The sequence below is a fragment of the Bos taurus genome, chromosome 19, assembly GCF_002263795.3.
Source record: "Bos taurus isolate L1 Dominette 01449 registration number 42190680 breed Hereford chromosome 19, ARS-UCD2.0, whole genome shotgun sequence".
Taxonomy (NCBI): domain Eukaryota; kingdom Metazoa; phylum Chordata; class Mammalia; order Artiodactyla; family Bovidae; genus Bos; species Bos taurus.
In genome coordinates this window covers 27,136,698-27,150,916 of record NC_037346.1, presented here as the reverse complement: position 1 = coordinate 27,150,916, position 14,219 = coordinate 27,136,698, and the positions used below count along the sequence as shown (strand labels likewise).

The 14,219-nt window shown below is 55.9% G+C and overlaps 2 protein-coding genes across 5 annotated transcripts in view; one reads left to right on the top strand and one right to left on the bottom strand.

Moving 5' to 3' along the window:
- Positions 1-591: 591 nt before the first annotated feature.
- Positions 592-2,623, bottom strand: SLC35G6 (solute carrier family 35 member G6). Its single transcript, NM_001101095.2, has 2 exons — positions 2,557-2,623; positions 592-2,071 (listed from the first exon to the last, which is right to left on the bottom strand). The coding sequence occupies exons 1-2, from the start codon at positions 2,557-2,559 to the stop codon at positions 1,058-1,060; spliced, it is 1,017 nt and encodes a 338-aa protein (NP_001094565.2). The 5' UTR covers positions 2,560-2,623; the 3' UTR covers positions 592-1,057.
- ZBTB4 (zinc finger and BTB domain containing 4) overlaps positions 1,823-14,219 on the top strand; it is a 17,314-nt gene continuing 4,917 nt past the window's right edge. The window contains exons 1-3 of one of the 4 annotated variants that reach the window (XM_059878216.1): positions 1,823-1,888; positions 12,316-12,385; positions 12,810-13,891. In XM_059878216.1, coding sequence (XP_059734199.1) covers positions 12,819-13,891 — 1,073 coding nt within the window. In that variant the 5' untranslated portion in view covers positions 1,823-1,888; positions 12,316-12,385; positions 12,810-12,818. Of the gene's footprint in view, positions 1,889-3,662; positions 4,353-12,315; positions 12,386-12,809; positions 13,892-14,219 lie in introns of those variants that run through there. The other 3 variants (XM_005220241.5, XM_005220243.5, NM_001206898.2) reach the window with 3 other exon arrangements.

Below are 14,219 nucleotides of genomic sequence, written 5' to 3'. Positions count from 1 at the left end.
GAAAATGGTCTGTTCTGAGAATCGGTAATGAAGGAGGCGGGGCCCGTCGGATCCTCCCAAGTGGCTTCCCGGAGTGGGGGAGTGCGGGGGCCATTCTTGGTCATGAATATGCAGTACGCTCTGAATATGCAAGAACAGATCAAGATGGCGAGGCCGATTGCTGGTCCGGAAGTAGCCGATAGCTGTCGAGCGGCCTCCTGGGACGGGTGGGCATCTCCTGGCCTCTAGTGGGGCGCTGTATGGAGTTCTGGTTCTGGGTCCCCGACCTGAGCCGCTCAGAGGCCTCAGCTCAGGGGTTTGCTCCGGAAGGACGTTGGCCACCGCCGTCCGGGAGAGATCACGGGACCGCGACAATCCAAGAAAAGCAGATTAACCATTGGGCGGGACACAGAAGTCCTGAGGGACTAGGGGTCAAGGCATCTGAACATTAGGAAATCCTCCCCCTTCTAGAACATTTCAAAAATAAGATGGGGCGGAGGGTGCGGGGATCCCAGGGGATTCTCCAAGCCGGGGAAAAGGGGGGAGTAGGACTTCCACTGTCCTTCCAAAGCAGAGATGACACCAACTGCACAGCCACATTCAGAGTGATTCTTGTTTGATGTCAGTATCACGTCACCACCCCAAGGTGGGGAGGCATAACCACGAGGAAGGGAAACCATCGCTCAGGGAAAGAAAAGCACACTCCCTTCCCCCAGCGCAGCTGCTTGCTCCGTTTGCCTGAAAGCCCCAAGCACTCCAGCCCCAAATCTCTTCTCTCTGCTGCCCAGGGAAAAATCCTCTCCGTGGTTCATGGCCTGCCTGCCTCAGCCCCTTCCTTGGACCTGCTCCTCAGACCTCCCTTCAAGCCCCAGCCTAGACTACAAATATGTTGGTCTCCAGGCTTATTCCAAGACTTCTCAGCAGTCCCTCTCCACCAAGTCCCCAAGTCATCCTTGACTCGAAGGGATATCCCTCTCCCACACCAGTTCTTTCCTAGTCACTTGTTCTCCCATGTTTGTATTCCAGTTTTTCCTTCTATTTACCCAGCCCCCCCACCCCCAGGCTCTCAAGTTGGATCTCACTCCTCCACCTGCCCTTCCCTCTCACAGCTGAGGTTCTGGGCAGTGATAATGGCAATGCTGCCCAGAACGACCCCTGCCCCCATGATGTCAGAAGGTGCCACGGTCTCATAGAGCACATAGTACTGCAGCATCAAGGCCACCACCACCTCAGAGTGCAGGACGGCACACACCAGGGCGGGGTGGGCCTTAGTGACCGCATAACTCACACACACAAAGGAGACCAGGGCAAGGATCCCCACTGCCCCCACACAGCTCCAACTCAGAGGATCCTTGGGCAGCACGGGGGTCTGCAGCATAAAGAGGCCTGGCACAGAGCCCACCAGCCCCACCAAACCAAACAGGAAGGCCACTGTTGGTAGGCAGGAGGGAAAGTCCAGGGAGCGATATACCAGGAGCCCCAGTGACAGTGCCAGGCCACCTAGGAAAGCAAGCACATAGCCTAGGGCAGTGTAGAGGCCCGTGGTCCCCTCCTGCAGGGTCCCTAGTCCAGGTCCCACAATGATGATGAGTCCCAGAGTGCTGCCCAACAAGCCACACCAGTCATAGCCGCTGAGACGCTGGCTCTCGAGGCAGAGGGCGAGGAGAGCAGAGCAGACAGTGGAAGAACCTTTGCGGACGGTGGCAGCGTTGCCGGCAGGCACCACCTGAACTGCACTGTAGGCACATCCGATGCTGAGGACGTTGAGCAGGGCATGAAGGCAGGCCCGGCCCCGGACATCGGGAGGTCCTAAGAGGGGGTCACCACGAAGTTTAAGTAGCAGGGCAATGGGGAGGTGGAAGAGGCATCGACAGATGAGCAGCTCCAGCGAGGGAAAGTGGGAAGCCTGGTAAGCCATACGGGAGAAGGGGCCCACGAAGCCAGCAGGTAGGCCCCCACCCAGCAGGGCCACGAGCAGGCCCTTGGTGGCATCAGAGGGCCGGCAGCGCTGGTGCGATGAGAGACTGGGCGGAGTGGAGGGCGGTGATGGCTGCGTGAAGTCAGGCAGGTTGAAGTAGGGGTGACTGCCAGCCTGTTAGGGAGAAAGGAGCTCGGGCATTAGGGCAGCCATAGCCCAGGGGACATGGGGCAGGGCACATGCCAGGCTGAGCTCTGGGACCCTGTGGGACAGTAGAGGGGTAGGCTGTCTTGCTGAGGAACTCTTGGGAACTAGTCAGGGCCTAAAAGATGGATGAGGTGGTACAGTGTGGGCCTTGAGTCACTAAAGCAGGAAGCGGGGAGTGAGCAGTCCTGGAGCATCGTGTTTCTCGGGGTAAGTTGTTCCTGGTTGGAGAAAAAGAGGACCCAGGGATGCTCTGTCAGTTTGAGGAAGGGGAGGCAGCCTCAGGTGCTGTGTGTCTGTGTGATGTCACGGGTTCCAGGGACATCTAGGAACACCGTGATGAATTTCACTTGTGGGCATCTAGGAAAGCTATGCAGTCTCAGGGAAAGAGGGGAAAGGAAGCAGCCAGGAGCTACAGGGAAGGGGGGCTCTGTTCCCCTGCCCCCAACACTCACCATCTTTCCTTGGACTTCCTCCTCTCCTCCTGACTCAGGGACCCTGGGCCCTTCAGAGCTCCAGCCATTGTGACCTGGTTGGAGGGGTTCTTCCCTAGAACCTTCCTGAGGTGGGGGTGGAGGTTCTTCCCTGGAACCTCCATCAGGTGGGAGTGGGCCAATTTTCTTGTTTCCAATTCTGCTTTATTTCTCTGTGACTCTAAAGTCTGTCTGGTTCCTTTTTTCCTCTTTTCAACCATGTCTGTGATGAGACGTCTTTGGTTTTTAGTTAATTTGTCTTGCCCTGTTTCAGAAAGCTTTTATGGACAGCACCTCTGAGGGTCAGCTCCTGTCTCCTGAGTTTGGAATTTTTGAACAGCAGGGAGGAGTCTTCGGGACTGTCCCTCTGGAGTTTCAGGAATGTGTTTCTCCTCCCTGTGCTTCCACCTGGGGTTGTTGGTGCTGTCCCCAGGAGGTCCACACCAAGGCCCCTGCATTTACAGAGTACATGGATGTGGTGTTTCAGTCTCTGGGAACAAAATAGCAAGCGGGTGTGTTTGTCTGCACTGGTAGTCATTTAGGTGTACCTGTTCTGTAGGTCTGGCGGGGGTCCCTGGGCATTTCTGGAGAGGGAGCGGGTGTGGGTGTTTTTCCAGGGCTGTCCCTGTGAGTATGTTGAGCTGGGTCTGCGGGTCCCACTGGGCCTGATTGTGAGCCTGCCACGTTGTGTGCCTGCGGAGAGGGTGTGCATGTTCTAGGCTGTGTGCACCACTGAGTGAAGCGCCGCAGGGGGGCGGGAGGGGAGGGTAAGCCCCTTCCCACAGTATAGTCAGTCCCGCATACCGGTTTGGTGCCCACTAGTCCGGCGGCCTTGCGTGGCCCCGGTCCCTTCCCAGGATCGACCGGGCGCAGGCCGTCGGGCGTGCTGGCGCCCCAAGCCCGAGCCAGGAGCCTGGTGTCTGTGCCGGCTGCGCTGCGCCGGCCTCCTCTCAGCAGCAGCGGCGGCGGCGCTGGGGGGGTACTGTTTCCGGGGGTGGGGGTGGGGGTAGGACCGGGGCGGGGGGAGCCGATGATGTCAGCGGCGGCGGCGGCGGCGGCGGGGACGGGCCGGGGCCGGGCGCTGGGGGGGGCCGGGGCCGGAGCTGGAGCCGGAGCTGGAGGCGGGCGAAACCGGAGCGGCCGGGGGCGGCCACGGTGATGAGCCGGGCCTGGCGGACACGGCGCCATCGCAGTCAGGTGGGCCCCAGGGCGAACCGGGCAGGGCCAGGGCGGACCGGAGCCAACAGCCGGGCCCCCTCCCCGCTGCCCGGTACCGCGGGGGCCCGGGCCGCGCCCCGAGCCGCGACCGCTCCCCTTTGGGGTTGACCTGGGGGCTCAGGGGTCGGGGGCTGAGTCTGGCCCCGCCTCCAGGCGCGCAGGGCGCTGGGGGGCGACTAAGGGGGCCCGGGTACGGCGTCCGACTCGGCGGCGGTCGGGGTGGGAGGCGGGGGGTGCGATCGCCTGGGGCCGTGGAAAGGGCCGCGCTCACTCCTCACTTGAAGGGTTAATTCTGCAGCCCGGTGTCCCCCTCCCCCCGTGGGGCAGGTTGGGGGTGGGGTGGGGCTGGTGTGAGCCCGGGCCGGCGCTGCAAGCTGCTGGGAGGGCGATGGCGTAGGAGCCAGGCAGAAGGGGGGAGGGGTGGGCCGCCGAGCGCCCCAGAGTTGGGGTGTGCGGGGTGCGCAGGGCGAACAGGGGCCGGGGAGCCGCTGCGCCGTCGGGGCAGGGTTGTGGCTGCGAGTCCTGGAGCTTGTGTGTCTCCTGCTGTGTTGTGGGGCAAGGTAAACCTCTCCTGATCACCACTGTTTGCTGGTCTGGTAGCCAGGGGTCCAGCAGGGCCCTCCCAGGCCATGGGGACACAAAGCCAGATGGAAGGGTATCCAGTGTTGGGAGGCAGAATGACAAGATGTGGCCCTGTGGCTCTGGGTGACAGGTCCGCATTTGAAGCTGCGCACAATACCTGCGGAGTTTGTTAGGTGTGGGGTTTTAGGTATGTTTCATATCGGGGTGTGTTTTCTTGCACATATGTGTCTGGTCCTGCACACATGAACTATTTGTGAACTGTTGTTTTCTGCAGAGCTGGTGACGGGTAAGTGCTGTGGAGGGCACCCAAGTGCTGGGTGTGTGTGCTCAGTTGGAGGGGGCAGTTGTGTACCCTTGAGTCAGAAGGCGTTGGGTCCGGTCCGGTTTCTGCGGCCCTGCTGAGGTGTGGTCCAGTCTTGGCGAAGATGGCCTACTGGATGGGTTTGTGGGTCCGTGTGACGATCGGGTGGCATGGAAGGGGGGGGTGCATATCTAGAACTCGGGTCCTGCAGGCCCCGTGGGAAATGAGAACCCCCAGGGTGTGTCTCAGGTACCCGTGGGGCAGCTGGTACTGGTGTCTGGGGTTCTGGGTGGAATGTGCAGGTTGTGTTTATGGGATCATGGGCAGCCGAGCGAGGGGAAGGTTGTGTGTTTGCAACATTCCCTACGGGATTCTTTTGTGACGTTGTTTGTGGGAGCCTTTCGTGCTGTTGGGCCGGGAGGCAAGCTGGTCAGAAAACAGTTGTGGGGAGGGAGGTGGCGTGACAAGGGCAATGTGGGCCTCAGACTCTGGAGATCAACCGCGAGCTGTGTGTGCGTGCCTGCTCCTGCGTGTTGAAGTGGCTGTGTGGGGCCGCTCTGGGTATGTGTTATGAAGAAGGCGGGGAGATAAATATGGGGCAGAGCAAGGGCAGCAGGCGGGAGGCCTGGGTGTTGTCGGGTGGCCCGGCTAGTCCGTGCAGGGTCTGCGTGCTTGCCCCTTGCCGGCCCGCCCAGCGTGTCAGGGTCACCAGGAGGAGAGGCCTGGCGGCTGCAAGGAAACTCAGTTTGGACAGAGTGGCTCCTTGGCCATGTTTACGTAAAGGCCGGGTGTGACTCTTGTCACTGAAATGGAAAAAAGAAACACGAAGTTTTCAGTCTCCTCCTCCTGCTTCACCCTCTCTCTGTCCCCCTTGCTGGTATCTCTGCTTTTCCATCTCTTCTGTGACGCACATTAGGCCACTCCTGCGACTGTGGAAGGGTCTGGAAACGGAATTTGCTCGCTAGGCAGATTCCTCAGAACAGGTTTTCCTCACCTTTGGGGCCCTGGCCCTTCTGTAGGGGCGTGTGTATGTGTGTCTGTTTGTTCCAAGTGTGCACACCCTGTGGTCTGGCCTGGCCTGGCTTGGAGGGGGCATGTGTGTGGGGGCTGGGTGGACGCTATGGCTAGGCCCCCTGCCCGGGGGCGTGCTGGCTGCTGTGTCAGGCCTGCACAACAGGTGCACCATGGCCTGGTGGAGGGGAAGGAGGCCTAGATGAGAACAGAGGAGTTCAGGCCCTACCACTTCCTCGCCAGCACTTTCCCTAAGTGACCCTCAGTTCCTCATCTGTAAAATGGGGCTAATCACCTTCCCTGTCCGTCTTCCAACAGGGCTGTAGGTACGTAGCACATTGGGAAGCATACCTGGAAAGTAGCTACACTTTGGGGACTATGCCCATGCCAGCCACTGTCAGCCCTCTGCCAGCACTGAGCCCCTTCTTGGGGCTTGGTTAATAATAACAGCAGGAAACACCTATTGAACACTTACTGTGTACTAGGCACTGTTCTTAATGCTTTTACATATGATCACTCATTTAGTTTTTCCAATGCTGGATGAAAGTGGGAGTTCTAATTACTTCCCTTTCTCAGATGAGACAGCCGAGGTCCAGAGAAGTCATATGCGCAAAGCCTTTTAGCTAATAAGAGGTAAAGCTGGATTTGAACCCAGGCAATCTGACTCCAGATCCTGGGCTCTTATATGCTGTCCCCTGCTGCTTGTGGTGGGCTTCTCCATGCATCCCCCTCCACATACATACACAAACTTCTGCCCAATTTCTGCAGAACTTAACACCTGCAATAATTCATTTCAGAAGACTGGTATGTTTCAACAGTGATTCAGGGAGTCCCTGCCTGGGAGGGAGAACTTAGCATCTGCTGCTGGGTACTGGCCACACGGGCACAAAATGTTGATGAAGTGGGTGAAGGAGAGATTGTCCTTGTTCTGAGAGTCAGGGAGGACCAAGACAGAGGTGGCATTTGAGGTCAATTTCAACATTTTGGAGGTATTTGGAGAAGAGGCTGGGCAAAGTTTTTATTTCTGGCAGGAGAACCAGCATAGGCAGAAGCCTGGAGGTGTGGGAGTGCTGAGGCTGGAGAGCACACCAGAAACTGGAGGGGAGATTCACTCCAGGCAAGAGGAGAGAGGAAGATGGGGACTGGACACTTGAATGCCCAGCTGCTGAATTTGAGCTTTATTATGGAGTGGAGGCTAGAGAGGGGTTCAGAGCCCAGGAGTGACAATGCCTGAGCTGCTTCGGGGCTGTTGATTCTCAGTGAGAGGAAGCCTGGATGGTAGGTGCTAAGACCGGAAGCAGGGGACTAGCTGCAAGCCCTGGCCTTGAACCATGAGACTGTTAACAAGGCCTTGAGCTAGTTTGGGGGCCAGAGGTAGGGTAGAGGGAAAGCTTCCAGAGCCATTCCCAAGCTAGGCCGCAGATCTGACCAGACTCAGTGACGGCTAGACGTGGGGAGCAAGGGCAAGGGAGGAGTCAGACTTGACACAGTTAGCCTTTAGCACATGAGCTCCTGTGTGTGTGTGTGTGTGTGTGTGTGTGTGATGGTTCTGGCAGCCTGCTAGCTGGCCCTAGCCCCCTTAAGGCAGGACATGGTAGTGTGGCAGAGGGGAGGACCCAGCATCTGGGTTCACATGGGCCTGGATGTGAATTCTGACCCTGCTGTTCACAAGCTGTGTGACCTTGAGCAAGGTAAATCCCTCTCTGAGCCTCAGTTTCCTCACATGTAAAACTGGGATAATGTAAATGCCAACTTGGAGTGGCTGAGGAAACCATTAAATGAGGCAATGCATGTAAAGCCCTGGGAGTAAAAAACATAGATAAATCAAAAATAAAGCCCTGGAGGTGTATTAGGCAGAACACGAGTGCCCCCGAAGCGGTCAAGTTACACTCGCCACCCCAGCTCCTGGCCAACTCAGTCCTGGCCTGAGGATGGTGTCCTTCCTAAAGGTGGGCACAGTCCAGGCGGGCTTTAAGAAAGCAGGTTCATTCATTTACCCAAAATGTTTTGAATCCTCCTACCATGTATCAGGCAATGTTCTAAGTACTGGACGGAGCAGCGGACAAAGCAGACAAAAATCCATCCGTCCCCTGGAGCTTGCCTTCTAGAGATGAAAGAGCAGTAGTCTTAGTAAATGCCAAGAAGGAAAATAAAGTAGGGAAGGGGGATAGGAAGCTTGGGGAGGTACAGGGCAGCCAGGGAGGGCCTTGGGGGTGACTTTTGAGTCAAAGCTGAAAGGAGGTGGGATAGCAAGGCGTGAGGCTGCCTGAGGAGAGAATGTTCCAGGCACAGGGAACAGCTGGAGGTGGAAGGTATCTGGTGGTGGTGCTCACATCCCCACCTCAGTCACACCTCTAAGATCACACAACCAGTTAAGAGTAGAGAAACGGTAAAAACAAATAAAAAAACTAAAACCACAGAGCCATCAGACCTACCATGAAGCCTGATTTCTGCCCCTTTTCTTCACCACTTCCCCCCACCATTTTCCGGGACTGAGTTCCAAGATGATAATAAGAGCTAGCACTTCCTGAGCATCTGCTGCATGCCCAGCACTCTTCTAGGTACAGCCGGTCATCAGCTTGTTTATTCTCTACAGCTCTACGTAATGGGCTCACTTCATTATCCCCAGCTTATAGACAAGGAAACCGACATACCGAGAGGTGAAATAATTTGCCCAGGGTCCCATAACCAGTGTCGTCTGTTCCACCTCGTATAACCCCGGCAGGGCAGCGGCCAGTGGTGGGGCAGTTGAACTCAGGAGAGCCAGATCCAGACCCCGTTTGGTTAGTAGAGAGTCCAGGGACAAGTCACCCCACCACTACATTCTCTCTGCCTGCAAGTGTGGCATCTAGAGTATTTAAAGCCTCCGTTTCCTCATATGTACAATGGGGTTGATACTAGCCCCTGCCTCCCTGTGGTCCTTTTGAGTGCTGAAATGAGATGATGCAGATAAAATGCTTAGTGCCAGATTTGACACAATGTTTATCTCAACGGCAGCTCCAAGTATCATGACGTTGATGGTTCTAGGTGATCTCCAAGGGCCAGGACAGCCTTGGACCGCTGTGGTTCTGAAAAAGCCTGGACAGGCCTTGTCCATATATCTTGGCAGTCAGCACACAGCCACGCCTGGGTAGAAACCAAGCCCATTTGGTTGTGCAAGTGGCCAGGCCTGGCCAAAGGGTGAGTAGGAGCTGGAATCAAACCTTTTCTTTGCTCACCTGTGCAGAGCTGCTACCTTGAAGAGGCCTTTCCTCTATTTTTTCCCCTTCCTCTAATTTTTGCAAAGATCCTAGATGGGCTGGTGGGGAGCCCTAGTGGGTTCTGTTTCAAGAAAAACAGAACTGTTATCCCATACACTCTACTCACAACACTTCTGACACCAAACGTGTGGAGTTTCTTCCCCCACACTGGCCAATTCTCTGACACTAGCTGTGTGTCCTAAAATTCAATTCAATTCTGATATTATCTGCCTGGAGATAGCATCAGATTCCACAGGTTGAGGGCTCAGTCCCACAAGATTGCCCCCACTTCAGATAGCAGTTTGTAAGCCCAGACCTCCTGTACTTTTTTTTTTTTTACAGCTTTTTAAAATTTTTATTAACTTTTTTTTGGCCACACCACGCTGTGTGTGGGATCTTAGTTTCCAGACCAGGGATTGAACTCATGTCCGCTGCAGTGGAAGCTCAGAGTCCTAACCACTGGACCACCAGGGAATTCCCCAAACCTCCTGTACTTCTGACTGACCAGCAAGAATCAGACTTTCTCACAACCTGCCTCCTCAGCTTTGATAATTTGCTAGGATGGCTTATAGAACTGAGGGAAATACTTGTGTTTGTTGGTTTATCATATAATAAAGGATATGATAATAGCCAGATGAAGAGGTCTGGATGAGTCCTGAGTGCAGGAGCTTCTGTCTCCACAAAGCTAGGCTGTGCCACCCTCTCACCATGGAGATGTGTTTAGGAACTGGAAGCTCTCTGAACCCCATAGTTGAGGGGTTTTTATGAAGGCCTCATCACATAGGCACGATCAGTCTCCAGGCCCTCTCCTCTCCCCAGAGGCAATGGGAGCTGGGGCTGAAAGTTCCAAACTTCTCATCATGGCCTGGCCTTTCCAGTGACCAGCCCCCATCCAGGACTCCATGGAGAGTCACCTCTTTAGAACAAGAGACACTCCTGTCACCCAGGAAATTCCAAGGGGTTTAGTTTAGGAGCTTGGTGTTAGGAACTGAGGTCGAATGTTAGAATAAATGCCCCTAGCACCCCCATCTGGAGAAGGAAATGGCAGTCTAATACTCTTGCCTGGAAAACCCCATGAACAGAGGGGCCTGGCGGGCTACAGTTCATGGGGCCACAAAGAGATACGACTGAGCAACTAAACAACAATGCTCCTATCACTTGGGAAATTACACGAGTTTTAGGAGCTCTGTGTCAAGAATGGGAACAGAGGGGACTTCCTGGCGGTCCAGTGACTAAGATTTCACACTCTCAGTGCAGGGGACCCAGGTTTGATCCCTGGTCAGGGAACTAGATCCCACAAGCTGCACCTAAAAGATTCCAAATGCCGCAACTAAGACCCAGCAAAGCCAAATATATATATATTTTTTAATAAAAAGAATGGAGACCAGGACCAAATATATTATACCTGACCCTTAAACAATGTAGGGGTTAGGGGCACGGACACTCTACCCAGTGGAAAATCTAAGTATAGCCTTACAGTCAGCCGTCCATATCCAAGGTTCTTGTGCGTGCTCAGATTCAACCAATCTCAGATCTTGTAGTACTGTAGTATTTACTATTGAAAAAAAAATCCACATAGAAGTGAACCTACGCCGTTCAAACCCGTGTTGTTCGAGGGTCAACTTAATTTCTTATTATATCACAGAATCACAGCCATAAACATCTCTTTCATCCTGATGTGGTATAACCAAGAATGAAGGCTTTGGAGCCAAACAGATCCCAGCCCTGCGACTAACTGATCTCATATATCTCTAGTTGCGGCAAGCGGGGGCTACTTTTCCTTACGGTGCACAGGCTTCTCATTGCGGTGGCTTCTCTTGTAGAGCACAGGCTCTAGGGTGTTTGGGCTTAATTGCTCCTTGGCATGTGAGGTCTTCCCAAACCAGAGATTGAACCTGTGTCCCCTGTGTTGGCAGGCGGATTCCCATCCACTGCCCCACCAGGGAAATCCCTGCCTGTCACTTAAAGTGAAGCTAACTGCTACATTTTAGGGTGGTGATGAGGAGCAAATGAGGTAATACCAGTGAAGCACTGACTCTTGGGGGTCCCTGTTGGCTGGTGGTTGTCACCAAAGGGAGGAAGAGACCTTGTTCTCTTTCCCCATTTTGCAAACAGATGTGAACACCAGCCCAGGAATCCTTCCCCTGGATTCCTGACCCACCTGCAGTCCATCAACTGATGGGGTAGCACTCGACTTAGGTGTGTGCCTGGCACTCGGGGCTATGAGAAACTTTGGATTCTCATCCCTGTTTACCTCCTCCTCCAGGAGAGGACTGAGGGCCGCCTTTTGGCTGAAGAGAGAAGGCGTCTTAGTCCAGACAGTATGAGTAATAAATAGGAAGAGAGCATTTTTGGGGGGTGGGGTGGGAATTGCATGAGAAACTCCTGACGCAGGACACCTTGGAGGTCATGTGTGACCCCGGGCGTGTGGAAGGGGAGGCCCCCCAGGCTTTGTGGAGGGTGGACAAGAGGGGCTGAGAGCTCTGCCCTCAGATCAGCAGGCCTGGCTCTGTGAACAGGCCCCACCTGTCATGACCAGCTCTGTGTGTCTTTGGCTAAGTTACTCTATGGCTCTGGAACTGAGATCTTCAACTGAAAATTGAGCCCCCAAAGCTGAGTCTGTGAGTTGCCTTGTGGGCAGTGACTGCCATGGCTCACATTTGGGTTACCTGCTATTCCTTTTGGATAAGACTCCCAGCAAGAGGTGAGGTAGGGGTTGTGTTCCCCGTTCCACCCCCACTTTTTTTTAAGCCAAAGGCCCAAAGCCGCCACCTCTCAGAGTAAGGAGGGGGACCCAAGCTTCCTCACTTCCAGTCTGGTGGCCTTTCCAGAGATTGGAGCAAGCTGGCGCGTGTGCTCGAGACGGTGGTCTTCAGTGGTCCCCTGGCACCTAGAAACCCTCTCTAAGATTTATGTGACGAAGTCCTCTGCTAATTTGAATATCTAGCAGCTTGGTCCAATGAAAAAGGTCAAACAAATCTATTTTGATATGTAAATAAGACTGTTATAATAAAGGACAACATGCAAATCTTTGATTTCCTTTTGAGTCCCAAAGATTAGGCTCAAGGGACTTGAGACTGATCAGCAGGCTTCCCTGGACCTACAGGATTGAACTGATGTTGCTGGATTGTTTTGAGGCAAATTGGGAATATGAAAATTATCTTATTCCTGTACTTCTGGGGGCCAGCAGAACAGGCTTTGCAATAATCTGTGACATCCTAGGTCCGATTAGAGGCCACTGAGCAAGTAACCTGATTGGTTCCCAGGAGGGTCAGGGTCTCTAGAGCTGCCCAGGCCTCTCTGACCCTGCATGTGGCACCACTCCCCATCTCCTGGGTCAGCCTCCTGCCCAGTTCCCTTCCCAAGGACACAGTTTCTGTTTCTCCACAGAGGGAAGAAGCACGGCAGAAGGGACTTGCTGAGCCACTTCCGCTCCACTCCATGTTGGCTGTGCTCTCAGGTGAGACGGGTGAGAGGTCTGCTGGGAGGGAGACTGGGCCTGAGGCTGCAGGCGAGCAAAGCAGCCATATCCTCCAGGCTGAGGAGGCCTGGGAAATGGCCATCAGCTGTGGGGGCTCCCACCCCCTCCCAGTGGGAGAGAGGTGTCCATTGCTCCCCCCGTTAGTCTGTGACTTGGAAGTCTTGACCCCTGACCTTCATCAAGACCTGAGGAATCCCTGGCCTCTTTCAGCCCCAGATGTCTGACACTGGCCGGACGTGGGGTGGCTAAGGTTAACCCCTAACTTCCATGATCAGAAGTCAGTCAGCCTTCCACCAGCCTCTGGCCAACAGCCTCCAACCCCCGCCCAGCTCGCCTCTGACTTGAAAGCCCCCTGCCCTCCGCCCAGCCTCTGAGACCCTCCCCTGGCCTCTTCTTCATCTAGGCTGGCGCCATGCCACCCCCAGCAGAGGTGACAGACCCATCCCATGCGCCCGCCGTTCTGCGCCAGCTCAATGAACAGCGGCTTCGCGGCCTCTTCTGTGACGTCACCCTCATAGCCGGAGATACCAAGTTCCCCGCTCACCGCAGCGTTCTGGCTGCTTCTAGTCCCTTCTTCAGAGAGGCACTGCTGGCTTCAGCTCCACTGCCCCTCCCACCCATCACTGGGGGCTCAGCCCCCAACCCCACCACCACCACAGCGGCCTCCTCCTCCTCCTCTTCCTCCTCTTCCTCTTCCTCCTCCTCCTCCTCCTCTTCCTCCTCCTCTCCCTCTCCAGCTTCACCTTCAGCTTCATCCCCACCTCGGGTCCTGGAGCTGCCTGGGGTCCCAGCAGCTGCCTTCTCTGATGTCCTCAATTTCATCTACAGTGCCCGGCTGGCATTGCCTGGTGGTGGAGGGGACGGGGCAGCTGTGGCAGAGATCGGTGCTCTGGGACGGCGTCTGGGCATCTCCCGCCTGCAGGGCCTGGGGGAGGGGGGTGATGCCTGGGTGCCTCCTGCTCCAGTTCCCATGGCCACCTCACAGCCTGAGGAGGACAGCTTTGGGCCTGGGCCTAGGCCAGCTGGGGAGTGGGAGGGGGACAGGGCTGAGGCCCAGGGCCCTGACTCACAGCCTGCCTTGTCCCGGCGGCCCCTCCCCTGCCCCCGATGTGGGAAAAGCTTCATCCATCCCAAGCGGCTACAGACCCATGAGGCCCAGTGCCGGAGGGAGGCCAGCGCTCGGGGGTCCGCAGGGCTGGGAGCCAGGGGTTCTGTCCCCAGTGGCCCTGCAGGAGTGGACGCCTCAGCCCTGCCCCCAGCGGTAGGCTTCCGAGGTGGTCCTGAGCACGTGGTGAAGGTGGTGGGTGGCCACGTGCTCTATGTGTGCGCGGCCTGTGAGCGTTCCTACGTGACCCTGTCCAGCCTAAAGCGGCACAGCAACGTACACTCATGGCGGAGGAAGTACCCCTGCCGCTACTGCGAGAAGGTGTTCGCACTGGCTGAGTACCGAACCAAACATGAGGTGTGGCACACCGGGGAGCGCAGGTGAGTGCTCTGGACGGCCGGGGACTGGGGGTGGATGGGGGTGGAGAGGTCACATGGGACCTAGTCCACTTAGGGACCACATGGACAAGGGAGGGAATGGGCAGAGCATGGGGCCCAGAAAGCCATTCTCAGATGTCTGCTCACCCACTGGCCCCTGCTCATCTGTTTTCTGTCACTCACCCTTCTGCCTCCCTCCAGCCCCGTTTCCTCCCACTGATGTTTATTTCTTAGCACCACCAGGTGTCACGTCCTGGCTTGGTGATGTGGAAAAGGCCAAGGAGGAAACAGAAAGTTGCCTCATGGGGCAGGACAATAGGAAGCACAGGCA